We start from the raw sequence: 16,770 nt of genomic DNA, 5'->3' as shown, positions 1-16,770 counted from the left end.
CACTGTGTCTGTCACGCGACTCTTTTCCCCTTTCGGGCTCTGTCTTTACATTTATTTTGAAAGATGAAGCTCACGATTATGTTAAGGGGCTTTAAATTTCCGACGAGTGCTTGCGGTGTTCGGCCAATCACAATGCACTGGGTCAGCTGGCCAATCAGAGCAGACTGCGCTTGTCGGAAGGAGGGACTTTGTAGAAAACGAAGCATTTGAGAGAGGCGGGGCATAGAGGGCCTACAATAATGTACAGTATTTGAAAAATAATGTGTTTTTTGAACATTAAAGCATGTCAACATATTCTGTTACACCAAATACACCAAATAATGATCTTTTAAAAAGCATCATATGACCCCTTTAAACTTAACATTAACAACTACAACATGTATCCATAGATTCCTATGCTTGGACCAAGTATGATTAAATTATTCAAGCACAAGAGCTTATGTCCCACAGCCTCAATTTAGCTTGTAACATAATGAACACAGTTAGAATTGGTATTTCAATTGTTAATGACTCTTTGTAGTCAAAACTTTGAGTAGAACAAAAGCCTTACAGAAGGCCTCAGTTCAAGACTTTAATCCGATAAGTTTTAGGCTTTGTTGGCAGGGGATCACCTTCAGTAGCCCACTGTCCTTCTCGTCCCCTCCTTTCCACAGTACCTTTCTCCATTTTTTCCTCATTTACTCTCATTTTTCTCTCCACACCTTATCTTGCACACAAGGCCCTCTGCCAAAATCTCAATATGCTGTGCACCTATAGTGACGATTTTCAATTAAGGCCTCCATTCATCACCGTACAGTGATCTAATTCTGGATGTCCCTGTTCTAGAGGGAACAGTGTGCTACGATTTATGATGCTTGGGATACAGTAGCTCAGTGTACCCTGATGGACTTATTCATCCAATCACATCTAATAAATTATGTCAAGTAAGCCTACAGACTCATTATTGCTGTGCACACAACAAACAAAGAAGCCTATTGGTGGTGTGTTTTTATTTTAACTATGGGCACTTCTAGAAAATAAACTAAATAAAGTAATTTATTAAATTTGTCCACTAACAATGTGCAATATACACGTATCACAGGAGAAATCGGTCCTTTTTTTCTCAAAACATCATAAGCATTTTCCCCACCGTGTCATTTACATTATCTTAGAATAAAATGGTTGACTCCTGCTAAATGCTAATCTGACAGCTAACATTTCCAAAAGACACACAATCAAACAATATTTCCAATACTTTGACAAAGCTTAATTGGGAACAGTGCAGAATAAATACTGTACAGGAATACCTTGATTCTTTGAGATGAAGAACATAATATGGTTTTAAGCTGAACACACTGTTGAAAATCGAAGATTTTATGCCTGCAATCAGTAATCAGTCTTTTTAACGCCTGTGGATCTTTAAGATATACAATCATGTATTATTTCATGGTATTTATTTATAATATTTTTAGACCTCCGAGGCAGAAATAGCATTTGTAATATTCTGTAAAAGACGTGTGGCTTGCCGCTTTTTATGCAACCAAAGTAACTTAGGCGCGCGTGAGAAAGAACTGTACCTGTTGTTGAAAATGCCGTTTCACTGCTCATTAACGAACAATTCGCGATGAATATAATACTTAAGACCGTAATTTGTATATTTAAGATGTAATTTTATTTGAATTTAATTAGTGAATACTTCTTGAACTGGCAGAATTGTCGCGTTTTTTCGCGTTTTGTCAATTACTTTGCGTCACGTAAACTGAGGTCAACCATATTTGACGCTATGTCTGATTCTTACAACATGTATATTACATAAACGTATTTAAAATTACATCACACTTCAATTTAAATCGTGTTTTAAATGTATTATATGATTAGAAATGTTGGGGAGCCTACACTTCCTACCATATAGTATGGTTTTACACGAGGACCATCGACATCTATCTCTATCTATCTATCTATCTATCATCTTTTGTTCCGTCTTATCTGTCTGTCATCAGTCTGTCAATCTGTCTATATCTATCTATCGGTCTGTCTGTCTGTCTGTCATCTATCTATCTATCTATCTATCTATCTATCTATCTATCTATCTGTCTGTCTGTCTGTCTGTCTGTCTGTCTGAATCTCTAATCTAAATAAAAATGGAAATAATTAAGTGAATACAATTAATAATAATATAATTAAATGAAATATATTAATAATAATAATAAAAAATATATATTTTAATAAATGCTATTTATTTTTACAGAACTGAGCTGGGGTGATGAGTGGGAAGATGAGTGAAGGTCAAGACAACAGTGCTGAGGATGCTGCTGGCTGACATGGGACATCTCAGTGACAGCTTTGGCCGCCATTCATCGCCATTCTCTGTGATTAACTATGATGTGCCAGGATGGACATCACTGAGGCGGGTATATTGTAGGGCAAGAGCCCTGCACCACGCAAACCGCCTATTGCCTTAAATGGCAGAATGGCACCACATCTTGTTTTGGGGAGATGCAGCACTGTGGCATTTGGCATACCTTATCAGCATTTGGCCACCATTCATAGTGTCTGCAGGGCTTTTTTCTTCCAGCGTCCCAGTTTTCGTACTCATGCAACATAGCAAATCCTTCAAAAGTTGTGTGTTTTTCTTGACTCGGCCATCAACTTTCCACTAACAAAATTGATGAATGCCTTCAAATGATCCATTATGATATCTTTAAAGATTTGTGGGTATAAATAGCACTGAAGGACACTCCCAGAGAAAGGTTATCTGCCAACCGGTCATTAATCTGTTGCGTGGGGTTAATTGTCTCAGAGTTTGTTCTCGTGTCACAAAATGTAACAAAATGACCATCGCTTTAAAGGCATTTATCAACTCCAGTATTTACAGGAAAAGTTGCCTGGGTGTGATTATAATGAACGTGAAGCTGATATAGCACATCTTGGCCATGTGTAGATGCTTGAAGCAGATGGTCCTTATGGCCGTAGCTCAAGCATCTTCTCTTTCCCCAACTTTCTTATCTCTGCCAGGCCCTTAGTCTCAGGCTGCGCTCTTCTGACACCTGCCACGCACAATATTCTGTTTTTCACGCACACAGGCTATATCGACCATAAACACAAACAGATATGTGTGTGTATTGGGACCAGCTGTCCCTTTCGTTTCCCATTCTATTATTTGTATTATTTCCACACCTTTTTGAATTGAATTTCGAACTCGCACCAATATATAAATCTTTATGAATGGCAACGGCCGTGTTTGTCCAGACACATGCAGTGCAGCTCCAGTAAATTGTTCTGGATTTCATTCTCATTGATTCCAGACAGGTTTTTTCCAACAATGGGTGCATTATTGGATGGTTTTCCCTGGCTTCCTCTGACAAATTGAAACATTTTGGACCGTGCTAGGGCAGACGACCATGCGGTGTGTTTCTAATTGGTGAAGCGCATTTGCACCAGGTCCCTATTACTTTCTTTGTTTAGCATTTGTCTAGCAGGCGAAATCAAGCGGAAGTTTTCCACAGTGGCATTAGGCTTCTATTTCCCTCACATTAATGGCCTGTTGGGAAGTATTTCTGTCATCGCTTGTCTACAATAGTTTAAGTGCTCATATCGCTGGAGTACTTGTCTTAGACTGTAGCAGGCCTAGAGAATTTCTGCATGTGACATTTCAAAGACATTGTTGAGGTATCAGTCATAACAGCCGAGTAATATCGATGCTAACAAGACCACAGATGAAGAGGAACTGTTTATTTGGCTTCATGCAATTCCCTTTACAGTTTAATAACCTGGAACATAATGGCATCTGCCAACAATCAGAAGGGAGAATGCATGGAAATAAACACTGGTGCTTCCTGGTTTTGTCAAATGCCTCAAGTTTGCTCTGCTAGATATTTTCTATTGTCTAGAATTACATTTTCTAGGATGTTAAAACTATTTCAGGCCATGCACAGGGATATTATTCAGATAATATTATTTTATTGAAAGAATTTAATCAATTACATTTTCTATGATTTGAATTTGGACTAATTTTTAACAGAATGAAAACTTAAATTTGGCATGAAATGCACATTCACTTCTCATGTAATTTTGTCTGCTTAAACCCTGTCCTTTTGTTTTTTGTTATTTAGGGTCAGCTACAAGTTTGCATTCAAATCTGCCTCCATCCAACTAAAAAACAATGGATAGAACAATGTCTTTGCCCTAGATTTTTTATTTTTTTTTGATAATTTGTTTGTGTGTGTGTGTGTGTGTGTGTGTGTGTGAAATTTGGCATGAAATGCACATTCACTTCTCATGTAATTTTGTCTGCTTAAACCCTGTCCTTTTGTTTTTTGTTTTTTAGGGTCAGCTACAAGTTTGCATTCAAATCTGCCTCCATCCAACTAAAAAAACAATGGATAGAACAATGTCTTTGCCCTAGATTTTTTATTTATTTTTGATAATTTGTTTTTGTGTGTGTGTGTGTGTTTTTTTAAAATAGTATTGCTCCTTCATAGCTCAGCTTATAGTTTCGGTTAAGTATCAAATTTGTCTCTGATGTTTCTCTTAAAGTCTTTAGGATAGAAAGAAATAGACAAATGAAACACTTGTTTCCATGCAGAAAGTTCATATTGAGATCTCCGAGAACATTATGAGACATGATTTTCAATGACAAGAGTTTTCTTCTGAAACTACAGACAATTGTGATCATATGGATTGTTTTGATTGTCATACTCATTTCATAATAATTATACATAATTTACATATCAACCGAAAAAGGTGTAGGCTGAAGTGTTAGCTAAATTTACCTACCCTTTTTTCATAATAAGTGTAACTTCCACTACTTGATAAGAACTTCACACCTTTCATAAATTAATAAAATTGTTTCAGGATTTCATAAACAAATATGTGACCCTGGACCACAAAACCAGTCATAAGTAGCACGGGTATATTTGTAGCAATAGCCAACATTACATTGTATGGGTCAAAATGACGATTTTTCTTTGATGCCAAAAATCATTAAGATATTAAGTAAAGATCATGTTCCATAAAGATATTTTGTAAATTTCCTACAAATATCAAAAATATCAAATATCCAATATCAAAAATGTATTATCATTAGTAATATGCATTGCTAAGGACTTCATTTGGAAAGCTTTAAAGGCGACTTTCTCAATAATTAGATTTTTTTGCACCCTCAGATTCCAGATTTTCAAATAGTTGTATCTCAGCCAAATATTGTCCTATCCTAACAAACCATACATCAATGGAAAGATTATTTATTCTTATTTATTCAGCTTTTCTTTTTTTATTCAGCAATTTAAAAAACATTGACCCTTATGACATATACAACACATATATAACTCAAAATGAATAATCTGTATGTCACCTTAAGACTTAGTTTTTCTTTTCCCCCCATTTACTTTCCTAAAATTTATTTTTTAAACCCTTAATTAATGTCAGTTATTCCACAGTTTCACCTCTTTAACAGATATACATCTATTTGTTTTTATATTCATCCTTGCCCTTTTTTATTTTTTGTATTTATTTATTTTTAATACGTGTTTCCCTAAGTTCATATTGACCTGTTTTGGCAGGTAATAAAACGAGTGTGTTCAGCCGGTTGTTCATTTCGTATTAGCCAAAATGTCGTAAACAAAAACATGAACATTATTAAAAAGCACTTAGCATGTCATGTTTAACCAAGTGGCATGTGGAAATGCTAAATGTGCATGAAGAGAATGATTTATTTTGGAAAATGAATTTGTCATATCAGCAGTTTGAAAACAGTTAGTAACGTCAGTGTAGCGTGGTTTCACGAGCATGTCGTTCATGGTTTGCAGGCTTCCAGCTGGTGTTTTCTGAATTTGCCACAAAACAGATCATTTCAGCACTTGTACGCTAGAGATCTATACCTTGTAAAATTCAGACCTGCCTTTGATTTGCTAAGTTTCCAGTAATATAGAATAACTGGATGTGAAGATCGGGGCATTGCTAGGTGGCAGAGTACTTTTCCATTGCAAAGCTTGTGCCAGAACAAAAGAAAAACAGATGTAGACGATCATGTTTAGGGGATTTTGAAGTAAAATAAGGTTAACAAGAAGATGCCATATATACACATGTGGTTACTTTTTTGATTTTTTACATAGATTGAAACAGACTTTCTAACCACTATATGACTGCAGCAGGATTAGACAAGTCTTAAAAAATGTTTACTGCAAGCTTCTCTATAAGGTATTGAGACCAAGACTTTGGAAATTTAATATTTATGGATTATGATGGAGATAGCAGTCATTAGAATGTCTAAACGCTTTATTTTTTGTGAAAATTCATGTTGTCATTGATGCTTATCCACAGTGTTAGATAACATACTTGAATACAGTTCTTTCATTTTTGCTTTTGATAAATAGGGAAAGGGAGCCAGCTATATATTCAAGTATATTATTTTCCTCTTCGGGAGAAAACTTATTAAGGTTAGATTATACTAAAATGTCACAGGGAGTGCTGCATCTGAAACTTGAGAGCAAGTTTATTCAAAGCAGGTCAGATCAGTGCAAGAGTGCCTTCTACTGGGCAACAGAGGAATGTGAGATTGATACCAACAATTTTCATGTCTATTTCTGTTTCAGTAAAGTATTTGTCTTAAGCATTTTGCACATAAGAGAAGGTGTTAATTTTATCTTCATAACATTTGTAAATCATTCTAAAATATGACAGTTTTGAATATAAATTCTAAAAAAAAGATAAATTCTGTAGCCATCTAGTAATTTTTTTTATTATATTCTTTATTTTCTTTAAATTATTATTTATTAATAAAAATTAGTTTTCAACATGTAAATACATATTTTACACTCTTATTGATCCAGTGCTTAACACACTCTTCATTTGAAAGCATCTCTCCTCATTTATATGCTATTTGGATCCTCAGCACTGTTTAGAAGCGATAGCACTTAAATAGACAGCATTGTTGAAATGATTACCCCCCCAAGCTTTCATAGTGAGAGGGCTGTAATTGCATTCCTGTGCAATGTTAACCCTTTCTTTAGCTCTGTGTGGACCCTGATGACCTGTGAGATGTATATAGTAAACAGTGCTTGCTGGCCGTATGGCACGGCTCGCAATCAGGGCTAGTGTCCAGACCCCTGCTGTTCTGTTCGCAAGATTATCTGCCGTCATTTCTCACTGAGCCCAGTGCTACTGTGGCCGACCATGAGTTTTAGCAGCTACGGGTTTTATTTTGAGTCAAAGTTAATTCTGAGAGAATTTAAAATAGAAGAACTTACAATTAAATGAATAACAATAATAGTTCAAAATTCCTTAAAATACATTTAAATAACTTATTTGATTAATATTACCAATTAATTTAGTCATGTTGAATTTGATAAATGTTAAGGACAATGAGTATTTGAAACCTTACTTTATTTAAAATGTTTTTGTTTCCAGCTGAGAACATTTGAAGTCATTTTCAAGAGGTGTGTTTTTAGTGTATTTGCAAAAGTCAAGAAGTTCTAGGAAAAAAAATAGTGACCGTTTTCTGACATATGTTGAAAAGTTGATCACCCATTCTTTTTTTTTTTTAAACTGCTCATAGGTTTGCCGCTCACTTTTGCGATTAGTGACCCAAACCTTCGGATAAGGGTTACCTGTAGTGCTCCACTTCTCCTTTCCCAACAATGTTCCTAATATCTCCAGTTAAATCGCATTCCTCAGCCATCGTCACAATGGGAGAACTGTTTGAAGCCTAGTCTCTCCCTCTCTTGCCCATATCTCAGGTATTCCCCTTACTTAGGAACCTGAAGCTCCCAGACCTCTCATAACCTCTGTCGCTGTATCACTTTTGAGCTTAGAAGAAAAAAACGCGTTTCAGGAAAGAGAATATAAAATAAAAAATCGTGATATTTTGTTTTAATAAAATCATTTTCAAAAAGAAATTGCAATAATTTTAGAGTGTTTTATTTAAAAAATAAATTAAATTAAATTAGAAAGTGCTACAGAAACTTACAGTGGTTATATTAAAGCCTCGCCGTAAATGATATCGGGATGGTCAATGCCTTAACTTAATAATTTAATAATTTACAGCAGTATAATTTCAACATCATATAAGCAGAACTGTCAATAGGCATAAAATATTTTTGTTGGTGCGCTCTATGATTTGAAAATAAATTTGCCCCAAAAAAGAAACCTTTTCCGGCACAGGGGGATGAAGTCCAAAACAAAGCATTGCATGATAGTCTTTAAGTAGTTCCATCTGTCCAGCAGAATTTCAGGCTAATAGCCTGTGGCGCATCAGTCCGTTCCCTTAACTCCCGCAACCTGACTCTGTCCTATTAAATCTCTCCACTCCTCCATAAAAACAAAAAACTAAAAAAAAAACAAGTGAATGAAGGAGAAAAAGATCTTGAGCAGACCTAAGTCAACTAACTTGTGATAGTGATGATGATGATGGCAGTGATGAAGCGCGAGCCCTAATTAAGGAGAAAAAAGGACCTCAGGCACTCAGTGATGTGGAAAAAAAGGGCTCATCATTGTGGTGTATTTTTTTAAGGACAGCTCGCTCTGTGAGCAGATGACTGCCGCTCACCTTGCCACGGGGTCTGCGTGAGATTGGTTCATTGTCAAGGATTTTTTTTTACCCATGATTCCATATGGTATGGAGTGGGCTACATGTTGCCCAACATGCCAGTGCAAATGTTTTCTCAATTAGGTGTCTTATCTCCGGTGAGTGCGCTAGCATCAGATGAAGCTTGCTGACAGCGTAATGGCAGCTAAAACCTCGGAAGGCTCAATCAAATGGCAGCTCTGCTACGACATCTCGGCCAGGACTTGGTGGATGGTAAGTTGGCAGCGACTGAACCTTTTTCTTCTTTTTCTTGTTCTTCTTTTACCTTTTTTTTTTTTTTTTAAAGTAAAACTTCCCTCCATTTTTTTTTCCATTCACAAAGAACACACTTTGTTTTTTGAAACTCCACTTTTCATTTTTACATCCAGTTGGTCGAAATTAGTTTTTCATTGTCGTTTCGTTCCACTTAATAGCTCCTCTGTTGGTCCTGTCACATTTGTCTTCTTTGTTGGCTCTTTAATGTACTCCTCTTTTATTGTCCACTTTGTTAAAGATGTCAGATAACAATTGACTAGGTTTTTTTGTTGCATACTAAAAACATCCACGTCGAAACAAAAGCTCTTTTGTCACTTTCGCACAAGTGACATTTCTCATTCATTCATTACTTTCTGCTGTCAGTCCGTATCCACAAACGAGACGTCCCGTGTGTGTGTGTTTTCCCTTTCCCCACGTCTTCTGCTTTCACTTGACAGAAAAGTTTTGCGCAGGAGTCCAAAGAAGGAAAAACAGAACAGAAAGGTCTCGCATCGATTCTTTTAATCCCTTGTTTACACTGAGGTTTTGTGGTCCACGCGTGGTCGCTCGGTACTCCGCTCCTCGGCTATGACACTCCGTCGCTGCAATTAAAGCATGGAGAGGAGAGAAGAAAAAAAAAACTCCAAAGTGTTCTGGGACAAGACGGACTCTGTGCCGGGGCAGATTAACTTGCTTGTTGTGGTCAGTGAGGCCAGACAACCTTTGACATAACTGCCGCTCCACCAGAAATGAGGAGAAGTGAAAGTGGGAGAGGAAAAAAAGACTGGTTTGTAGATCGCAGCGAGATGAGGAGGGGTAAGGATTCACAATAGTCTATTGTGGCCGGCAGTTACAAATGAGCTGCTTCGGATACATGAAAGGCTTTTGAGAGCGTCCTGGGTTCATTAGGCAATGATTCATTAGCCCGGCTTGAACTTAAACAGTATTATTGCCTTCATTATTATAATTGCTATTTTTTGAACAAACTCCGAAAGAACTGTTTTTGCACACACTCCTTAAATACAATGTAGTTATGTTGCACTGGGACAATAACTGTATTATTTCCCAGTTAGGGGAGCATAAACTTCAGATGTTTGATTGTGTCTCCCCCCTCCTTCTCCCCCCCCCCCTTCCCCCCCCCCCCCCCCCCCCCTAACCCGGGTCACACAAGCTTGTTTCTCTATGTGACACTGCTGAGGAAAGTTGGTGAGAGAGAAACTGGTGCACATGTCTTTTTTACTGCCTTTATGGGAAACTACTTGAGCGCCCAGATTAGAGGAAGAGAAATGTTATATTCTGGTTTCAAGGTGAAGGGCTTAATGGGATTGGCGCAGTTTCTGTGAAGTTGAGGGTGGTAATGTGTATGAATCCTTCTCTGCGATACACACTGGTGCACTGTGGGAATGTGAGCTCGGGGACTTTTTTTAATCCACTTAAGTTTTTCCTTAATTTGTTAGATTTGAATTCTTTCTCATTTTTGAGTTTTTAGAAATGTAGAAATTTTTTAGCAGTTTAGTATGTTTTACAACTTAAGTCTTTTAAAACTTGAATGCTAATATTTGTATGAAGTATATTAGAATAAATCTCAATATATTACACAGCCTTTTAAAACCTGAATGCTAATATTTGTATGATGATATTAGAATATTAGAATAAATCTATTAGAATATGAGTTTTTATGAGTTAATACGGTTTGAAACTCTGGAAATCAAATTCGAAATGTCAATTTGTTTGATGGTTTTGTTTGAAATATTGTACAAAGTTGAAATATATGTTATATATTCAAATTGCCATTAGTACAGATGTTTTTCTAATGCAACATGGCAGAGTTTGGATCAGTAGATTTTGTATGCATTTGTACCCGGTGTATTATAATTTAACACATTTGTAACAAATTTGTACAAACAACAACCAAAAATATATATTTTAAATGGTACAAAATAGAATTTAATATTAGTGTTTTTTTGTGCTTACCATGTGTTTTTCTTCTTAAAAGTTTAAACTGTTAAACTATCTCCTGCTGTTCTTATTCTTAATTACATTCAATATTTTGATCTGATGAAATAAATACTCTGTTAGGAATTCATTTTTGATTAGTTTACGTGGTTGTTTTTTGTATTTGTAAAAGAAAAGACAAAAAAAATTTCAAGTGAACATAAACAGTATTATTGATTTTTTAAATTGTAAATTGTAGTTTAATGAATGAGGTCAAAATGTGACCTTTTCTGCCCACCTTTTCTTCGCCCATTTCTGCCTTTTCATGACCAGTAATGCCTGAAACGTCTAGACAACTAATATGCTGCTCCGATTACTTTTATTCTAAAACCTCAGCTTTAAAATGCAATTTCACTTTTCATTTGTTTGTAATCCTTCAGTTTTTGACTTCGTCGTCACAGTTGGATTGTCAGAACATGTTTTGTTTTTCATTGGCAATTACTCGGAAAATTTGGATAATTTAAAAAGGAGCAAGACTGACATCCTCTCGTAAAAATAATCATCCATATCCTTAATAAAGCTTATTTAATTGCCGACATGTGTGTAGACATTGTTTAAAAATTACCTGCTGCAATTAACACCGCTTGTTCTCCTGAGGTGCTTGAGCTTTTGGGGCAAAGAGGCGGACCAGATCGGGGCTGATGTCCACTCACCAGTGCACTAATGCTGCTCTGATGGGATCCCTTACCACCTGAGGGGCTAATGGGATTTTACCCTCTGTACAATTGGCACTTCTCTAATCTGCTTGTCAGAGAGCAGACACTCCCGAGAGGCACAACATTTGAGGTTGAGAGTCGGAGGGAATAGGTTGAGGGTATAAAATCATTATATGTTCTCTGCTGTCAGGGTCCACTGGTGTCAAATTAGGTTAAAAGAGAGACAAAAACACTGTCAGATTTCATAAGCCCTCCGTGTTAATTCTCTTCACACGTGCCGTTTAAATATGTTCAGGGTTATTGCTCAACTTTTGAAGAGAACCTTATAATTATAGCGTGATATAATTGCGTCCAGCTTGTTAATTAAAGTCTTAAGGCGACCTTGAGTGTATGTAATGGAAAATAAATTATTCATGATTTTGCGATTATTTATTTGATTGGATTTAGATTATTATAACTATTTATAGGACACTCAAAGATGAGAAATTGTGTTTGATTACTTGCCCCCTTTATTTATTTATTAATAAATCAAATTAAATACTGATAAATCATTGAACATTCTGCTAGCACAGTTTTTGCCATTTAATTGTGTATTTTTATATGTAGTAATAGAAGCGTTCTTCCATTTTATACTGAATAAAGATTCACCAGTGAAATAAGCAAAATGTCATCCAGTTTATTAAAACAACTCACAGCTGGATTTAATTGCATTAGGACTCTTGTTATAAAAGTAGTTCTACTTTTAGGTTATTTAATTAAGCGGTTTTATTTTATTACACACAGTTTATGACGCAACAAGGCTTTAAAGCGCAAAGACCACATGACAAATCCTAACACAAATCTATCGTGGCATTTTGTTTTACACAAAGTCCCATTTTTGCCGCCTGTTGACCGGGCAGTGTGTGTCATGTCGAAGTGGAAGATGTTTCTAATTTGGCCTCCACCGTGGACTGCGGAGAAATGATTAGAGTGGAGGAAATTGGAGGATTAAAATTGTCTGCTTGAACTTCCTGAGCACTGCATGCTCTCTCAGCGTCTGTGCTCTGGGACTTCCAGGCCGAGCCCTGAAGCGAGGGAGCAGTTTCTATACCACTCGCTCAGACCTCCAGAGCAGGGTACACACTGAGAGTACAGTGACTCTCAATCTGTTAATGTGCGCCACGTTACCAGCCCTGAATGACTCACCACCCACCTGAAGGAGTTGGATTTAATTTGTCAATGGGTGACAGAGCAGCACCTTTAAAAGAGCAAATTAGAGCTATTAAATATTTGTTCTTCCATTTAATATATCCGTTTATATATATATATATATATATATATATATACTGTGTTTTGTCTAGATATTTTTGTGACTCTGACTTGCATTATGAAGACATTTTTAACTTTTAGAGACATTCTGCTTGACTTAAGCAAAGTCTCTAATATCCGTTCATGTTTAATGTCTTTTGTAGAAAATGTGCCTGAGGGTGTCTTTGCCTCTTTTTTTCATTTTTTTTTCCCCCCCCCCCCCCCCACACACACACACACACACATATTAAAACTGCCAGAAGCTGTGAAATTCGTGTTTGAATAAATTAATGCAGTGATGGGCTCTGAGAATATTGACTGGCGAATTTTAGCATTCTCTGAAGCTCGCACTTGGCACACGATTGTTTTGTTGGCGTTCCATCAAGAGATGCGAAGAAACAAGGATCAGATTTGGACGTGGCTCGGTGTCAAAAAACTAAAAAAGTGGAAAAAGAAAACAACAGAGGAAATAAAGGAAGCTGAATTTGGAGTCAGTTCTAGATATTAACTGAGAAACCTTTGTGTCTTATCAAATATGCTGGACTGTTTTGCAGTGTTTTTCAAAAATAGGTGCTTCATGTTGGATTCTCACTGTTGTTCCTTTTAAGAGCGACATACTTTCTCATGAAAGTTTTAGAAGAAATTACATCAATTACTATTTTAAGAATCGTGGATTTTTCAAATTGTACCCTTAATTTTATATATATAATTGAAAAATATTTTTTCTATTTTTTTTTATCACATATATAAAATATTTTAAGGTTTACATGCCTTTAATATCTTGCTCTTTAATGCATTATACACATTATGCATATTAAATGTATAATGTGCTACATTTCTCCATTATAGCGACACGGAGAGGTTGATGGCTGTTCCCAGTGGCCGGGTTGTCACTGCTATGTGACACCTATACCCTTGCCAAGGCCAAATGGCCCTTTCTAAGCATGTAGAGTGAGCGCTAAAGACAGTTTACAACTGCCACAAAATAGTCCTCCCCGTACATGCAAAGTGTCTGCGTTCGTCTATATTTGACCTGATGCTATCAATGCTGTTTGTGAGACGGTTCGTCCCGTTGTCTTACTTATACCTTCCCTGCCTCCCCCTCTTTTCGATCTAAGCCCGTCTCTGTGTGTCTATGCTGTGGAATGAAAGGATCAATTGTGCGGAAGAGATGCGTGTGAAATCCCTGCTGTCTAGTGGGGGTTAGGGGTCGCTATGTGAGAAAAAGGACCCCTTTCTATTCCTGGCATGGCTCTGTGTGGAACGCCACTCTCGGCAGGGCAGCCCCCCTCCCCGTCTCTGTTGCTCTTTCACCCAAGTCCCTCACTTTTCTCGTACTCTCTCGCTCTCTATCTGCCCCTCTCTCTTTCGCTCCCTAGAGATCCGTGGCTACTGGCCAAGACAGCTGGGTCTTTGGGCCAGTCTGGTGCCTTTTTCTTGTCTTGTTTAGGACAATAAGAGTGAAGATGCTCCCTTCAGATGCTTCTTTTAGGGAGTTTAGTTACACTCTTAAAAATTAAATTTATTTATTGGTACCTATGGTTCCACGATGAAGTTGTAATATCAATGGAATCTTTCCATTGCACAAAAAGAAGTGGAGAAAGGATTTCTAAAATCATCTTCACACTAAGAAAAAAAAGTTTCTTTCAAGAACTGTTCAGTGAATGGTTCTTTAGGGAATCAGAAATGGTTCTTTTAAAAATAGTTTGCTGAAAGGTTCTTTGGAGGACCAAAAATGTTTTGATTGGGAACAATTCACTGATATGTTCTTTGAGAAAACAAAAATGGTTCTTTATACCATTGCTATTAAAAAACCTTTTGGAACCTTTTTGTTTAAGAGTTTATGATAGAGATCCCTCTTTCGGCTTTAATCCAGTAGAAATAGTTCATACTGGTATGCCCACTTTTAGAGACCGACAAATGTTTGGAATTATTTTATTTATACCCAATTATGCGTAATGTAACAAAATCCAGTGACATTTTCCAGTGCAGATCTCCCTTTCAGTACTTTTTCCATATACTTTTTTACAGGCTTTTTACAGGCTTGATGGAATGGTGTAAAAAGGCTGATATCAGCTCTTCTGGGTGTCTATTTGAGGAGTTTTTAAACCAGGTATGGATCGTGCCATGGCACTCAGCCATTCATCTACCAATTATGCCCTCAACCAAACACTCTCATCTTTGCAGTTCGACGCACTTTTTTTCTGCTTGTCTGTTTTCTTGTTCGCCAAGCCGCAATCATCAGTTTGTTTATAAAGTTTCTGCTGTCATGTCTCACTAGATACTCATCTTTCTGTGAAGACAGCGATGGATGTATAGATCTGTACCCAAGTATGCAGAATGCGTGTTTCTTGGGAGTTGTCTTTTTTTTTTTTTTGTCATGAAAAAAGAAACAGATTCCAAAAACACCATCTGGTATTTGGAGGGGTATTTTTGCGTCTGTGTCTGTGTGTACGTGTGTGTGTTAGGGGGGGTGAGAACTGATTTTTTTCCCCCCTCCATAGCCTTCCTCTTGGTCTCCAGCCACCCACCGTTTTGCTGCCAAAAAAGGTGTAAGTCGCCAATTGAAGGGGGGAACATGGGTAATATTTGTGGGTGCAAGGCTTCATGGTATCACTGGATCACGGCCAGAGCTATTATCCCTTCTAGTCTCCAACAGCATCACCGCACTCACCTGCTCCAAAATATCTGACAAAGTGATCTCCAAACATTCGATTATTTGATTTATGAGTGTAGTTCATAGCCGCTGAACCACACCTTCCACTGTGTAAGTCTCAGTGCATGATGCTTACTTGCATGACTAAACAGTCTTGAAATTGACTGAAATAAGTCAATATGTACCTGACATCTCCGTTTATCATTCCTGGCAATCATGCTGAAAAGTATTTGGACACTTGAAAATAAATAGCATTTGATCATTTCAAGTGGTATTTGCAAAGAAGTTTTCTCAGAACTATACATTTCATTGTGACTTTTAGTGGATTTATGAAAAAATATATATATACATGTTCCACTAATATTTTACAACTGCAAAGTACTGCATTAATTTGTGACAAATTTAAACCGTACATCTGGTGTTTTATTTATTTTATTTTAATTATTTATTTTTGGATTAAAAACCTAAATTTTTTTTGGAAATGTTTTGCTAAAGTGTCAGTACATTTTAAGTTATTTTCTTATTTTCAAGAAATACCACTTGTTTTGATATTTTTTATATAATGCAATGACATTCATGCAATTACATAATGTAAGCATAATGTAATTATAAAATTATAATACTTTGCATGTTAAACAGTACATCTGGTGTTTTATTTTAATATGCATTTTTTTATATACATTTTTAATATATTCATTTAGTTTGAATTCTTTTGCTAAATGCATGTACTTTAAAATATTTTTCATTTATATTTTAATATAAATTTTATAATAATATTATTAATAATACAATTAAACTGCAGTGTCAGCACTTATTTGATCAATATTATTAATAATGATCTAAAGCAATAATATCCAGGCATTTTTAAATGTTGCTCAAGTGTCCAAATATGTAAATACAAATTTCCATTTCTCATTTTGGCACAATGAGTTCAATCTTCACATCTCACTGTCTGTGTGGTTACATAATGCTTTGATTGTGCCATACTGGTCCTATACAGAATTGGTAATATCCTCTGATTGTAAAGGCCAGTAAAGGCCTTAAAGGGGTCCTATTATGCTCTTTTACAAAGTCTTGATTTTGTTTTGGGGGTGTACTAGAACATGCTCTCATGCTTGGTGGTTCGAAAAACGCATTATTTTTCACATAATTATTACAATACCTTTTTCCCCAGCCTGGCACAAACGGTTCGATTAGTTCCGGCTTTGATGAAGGTCCGCCTTCCGAAAAACAAAATGTGTTGTGATTGGTTAGCTGTCCCAGTGCGTTGTGACTGGCGAACAGCTTAGACGGTGTTTCAGTACGGCCACGCCCCTTGCTCCGTCTTACAACGAAAAGCTTTTGGCAAATCCGGCACTGTACTCCCTCGTGTTGTGGAA

At 36.5% G+C, this 16,770-nt stretch overlaps 1 protein-coding gene across 4 annotated transcripts in view; it reads left to right on the top strand.

The window, feature by feature from the left end:
* The first annotated feature begins 8,023 nt into the window (after nt 1-8,023).
* The window catches only part of LOC107599440 (nuclear factor 1 A-type-like), a 157,919-nt gene continuing 149,172 nt past the window's right edge, over nt 8,024-16,770 (top strand). For 2 of the 4 annotated variants that reach the window (XM_016291022.1, XM_016291021.1), the window contains exon 1: nt 8,024-8,776. In XM_016291022.1, coding sequence (XP_016146508.1) covers nt 8,681-8,776 — 96 coding nt within the window. In that variant the 5' untranslated portion in view covers nt 8,024-8,680. The remainder of the gene's footprint in view (nt 8,777-16,770) is intronic. The other 2 variants (XM_016291024.1, XM_016291025.1) reach the window with 2 other exon arrangements.

The sequence above is a fragment of the Sinocyclocheilus grahami genome, unplaced genomic scaffold (assembly GCF_001515645.1).
Source record: "Sinocyclocheilus grahami isolate Dianchi unplaced genomic scaffold, SAMN03320097.WGS_v1.1 scaffold267.1, whole genome shotgun sequence".
In the NCBI taxonomy this organism is placed as follows: Eukaryota; Metazoa; Chordata; class Actinopteri; order Cypriniformes; family Cyprinidae; genus Sinocyclocheilus; species Sinocyclocheilus grahami.
This window is presented reverse-complemented; position numbering and strand designations above follow the sequence as displayed.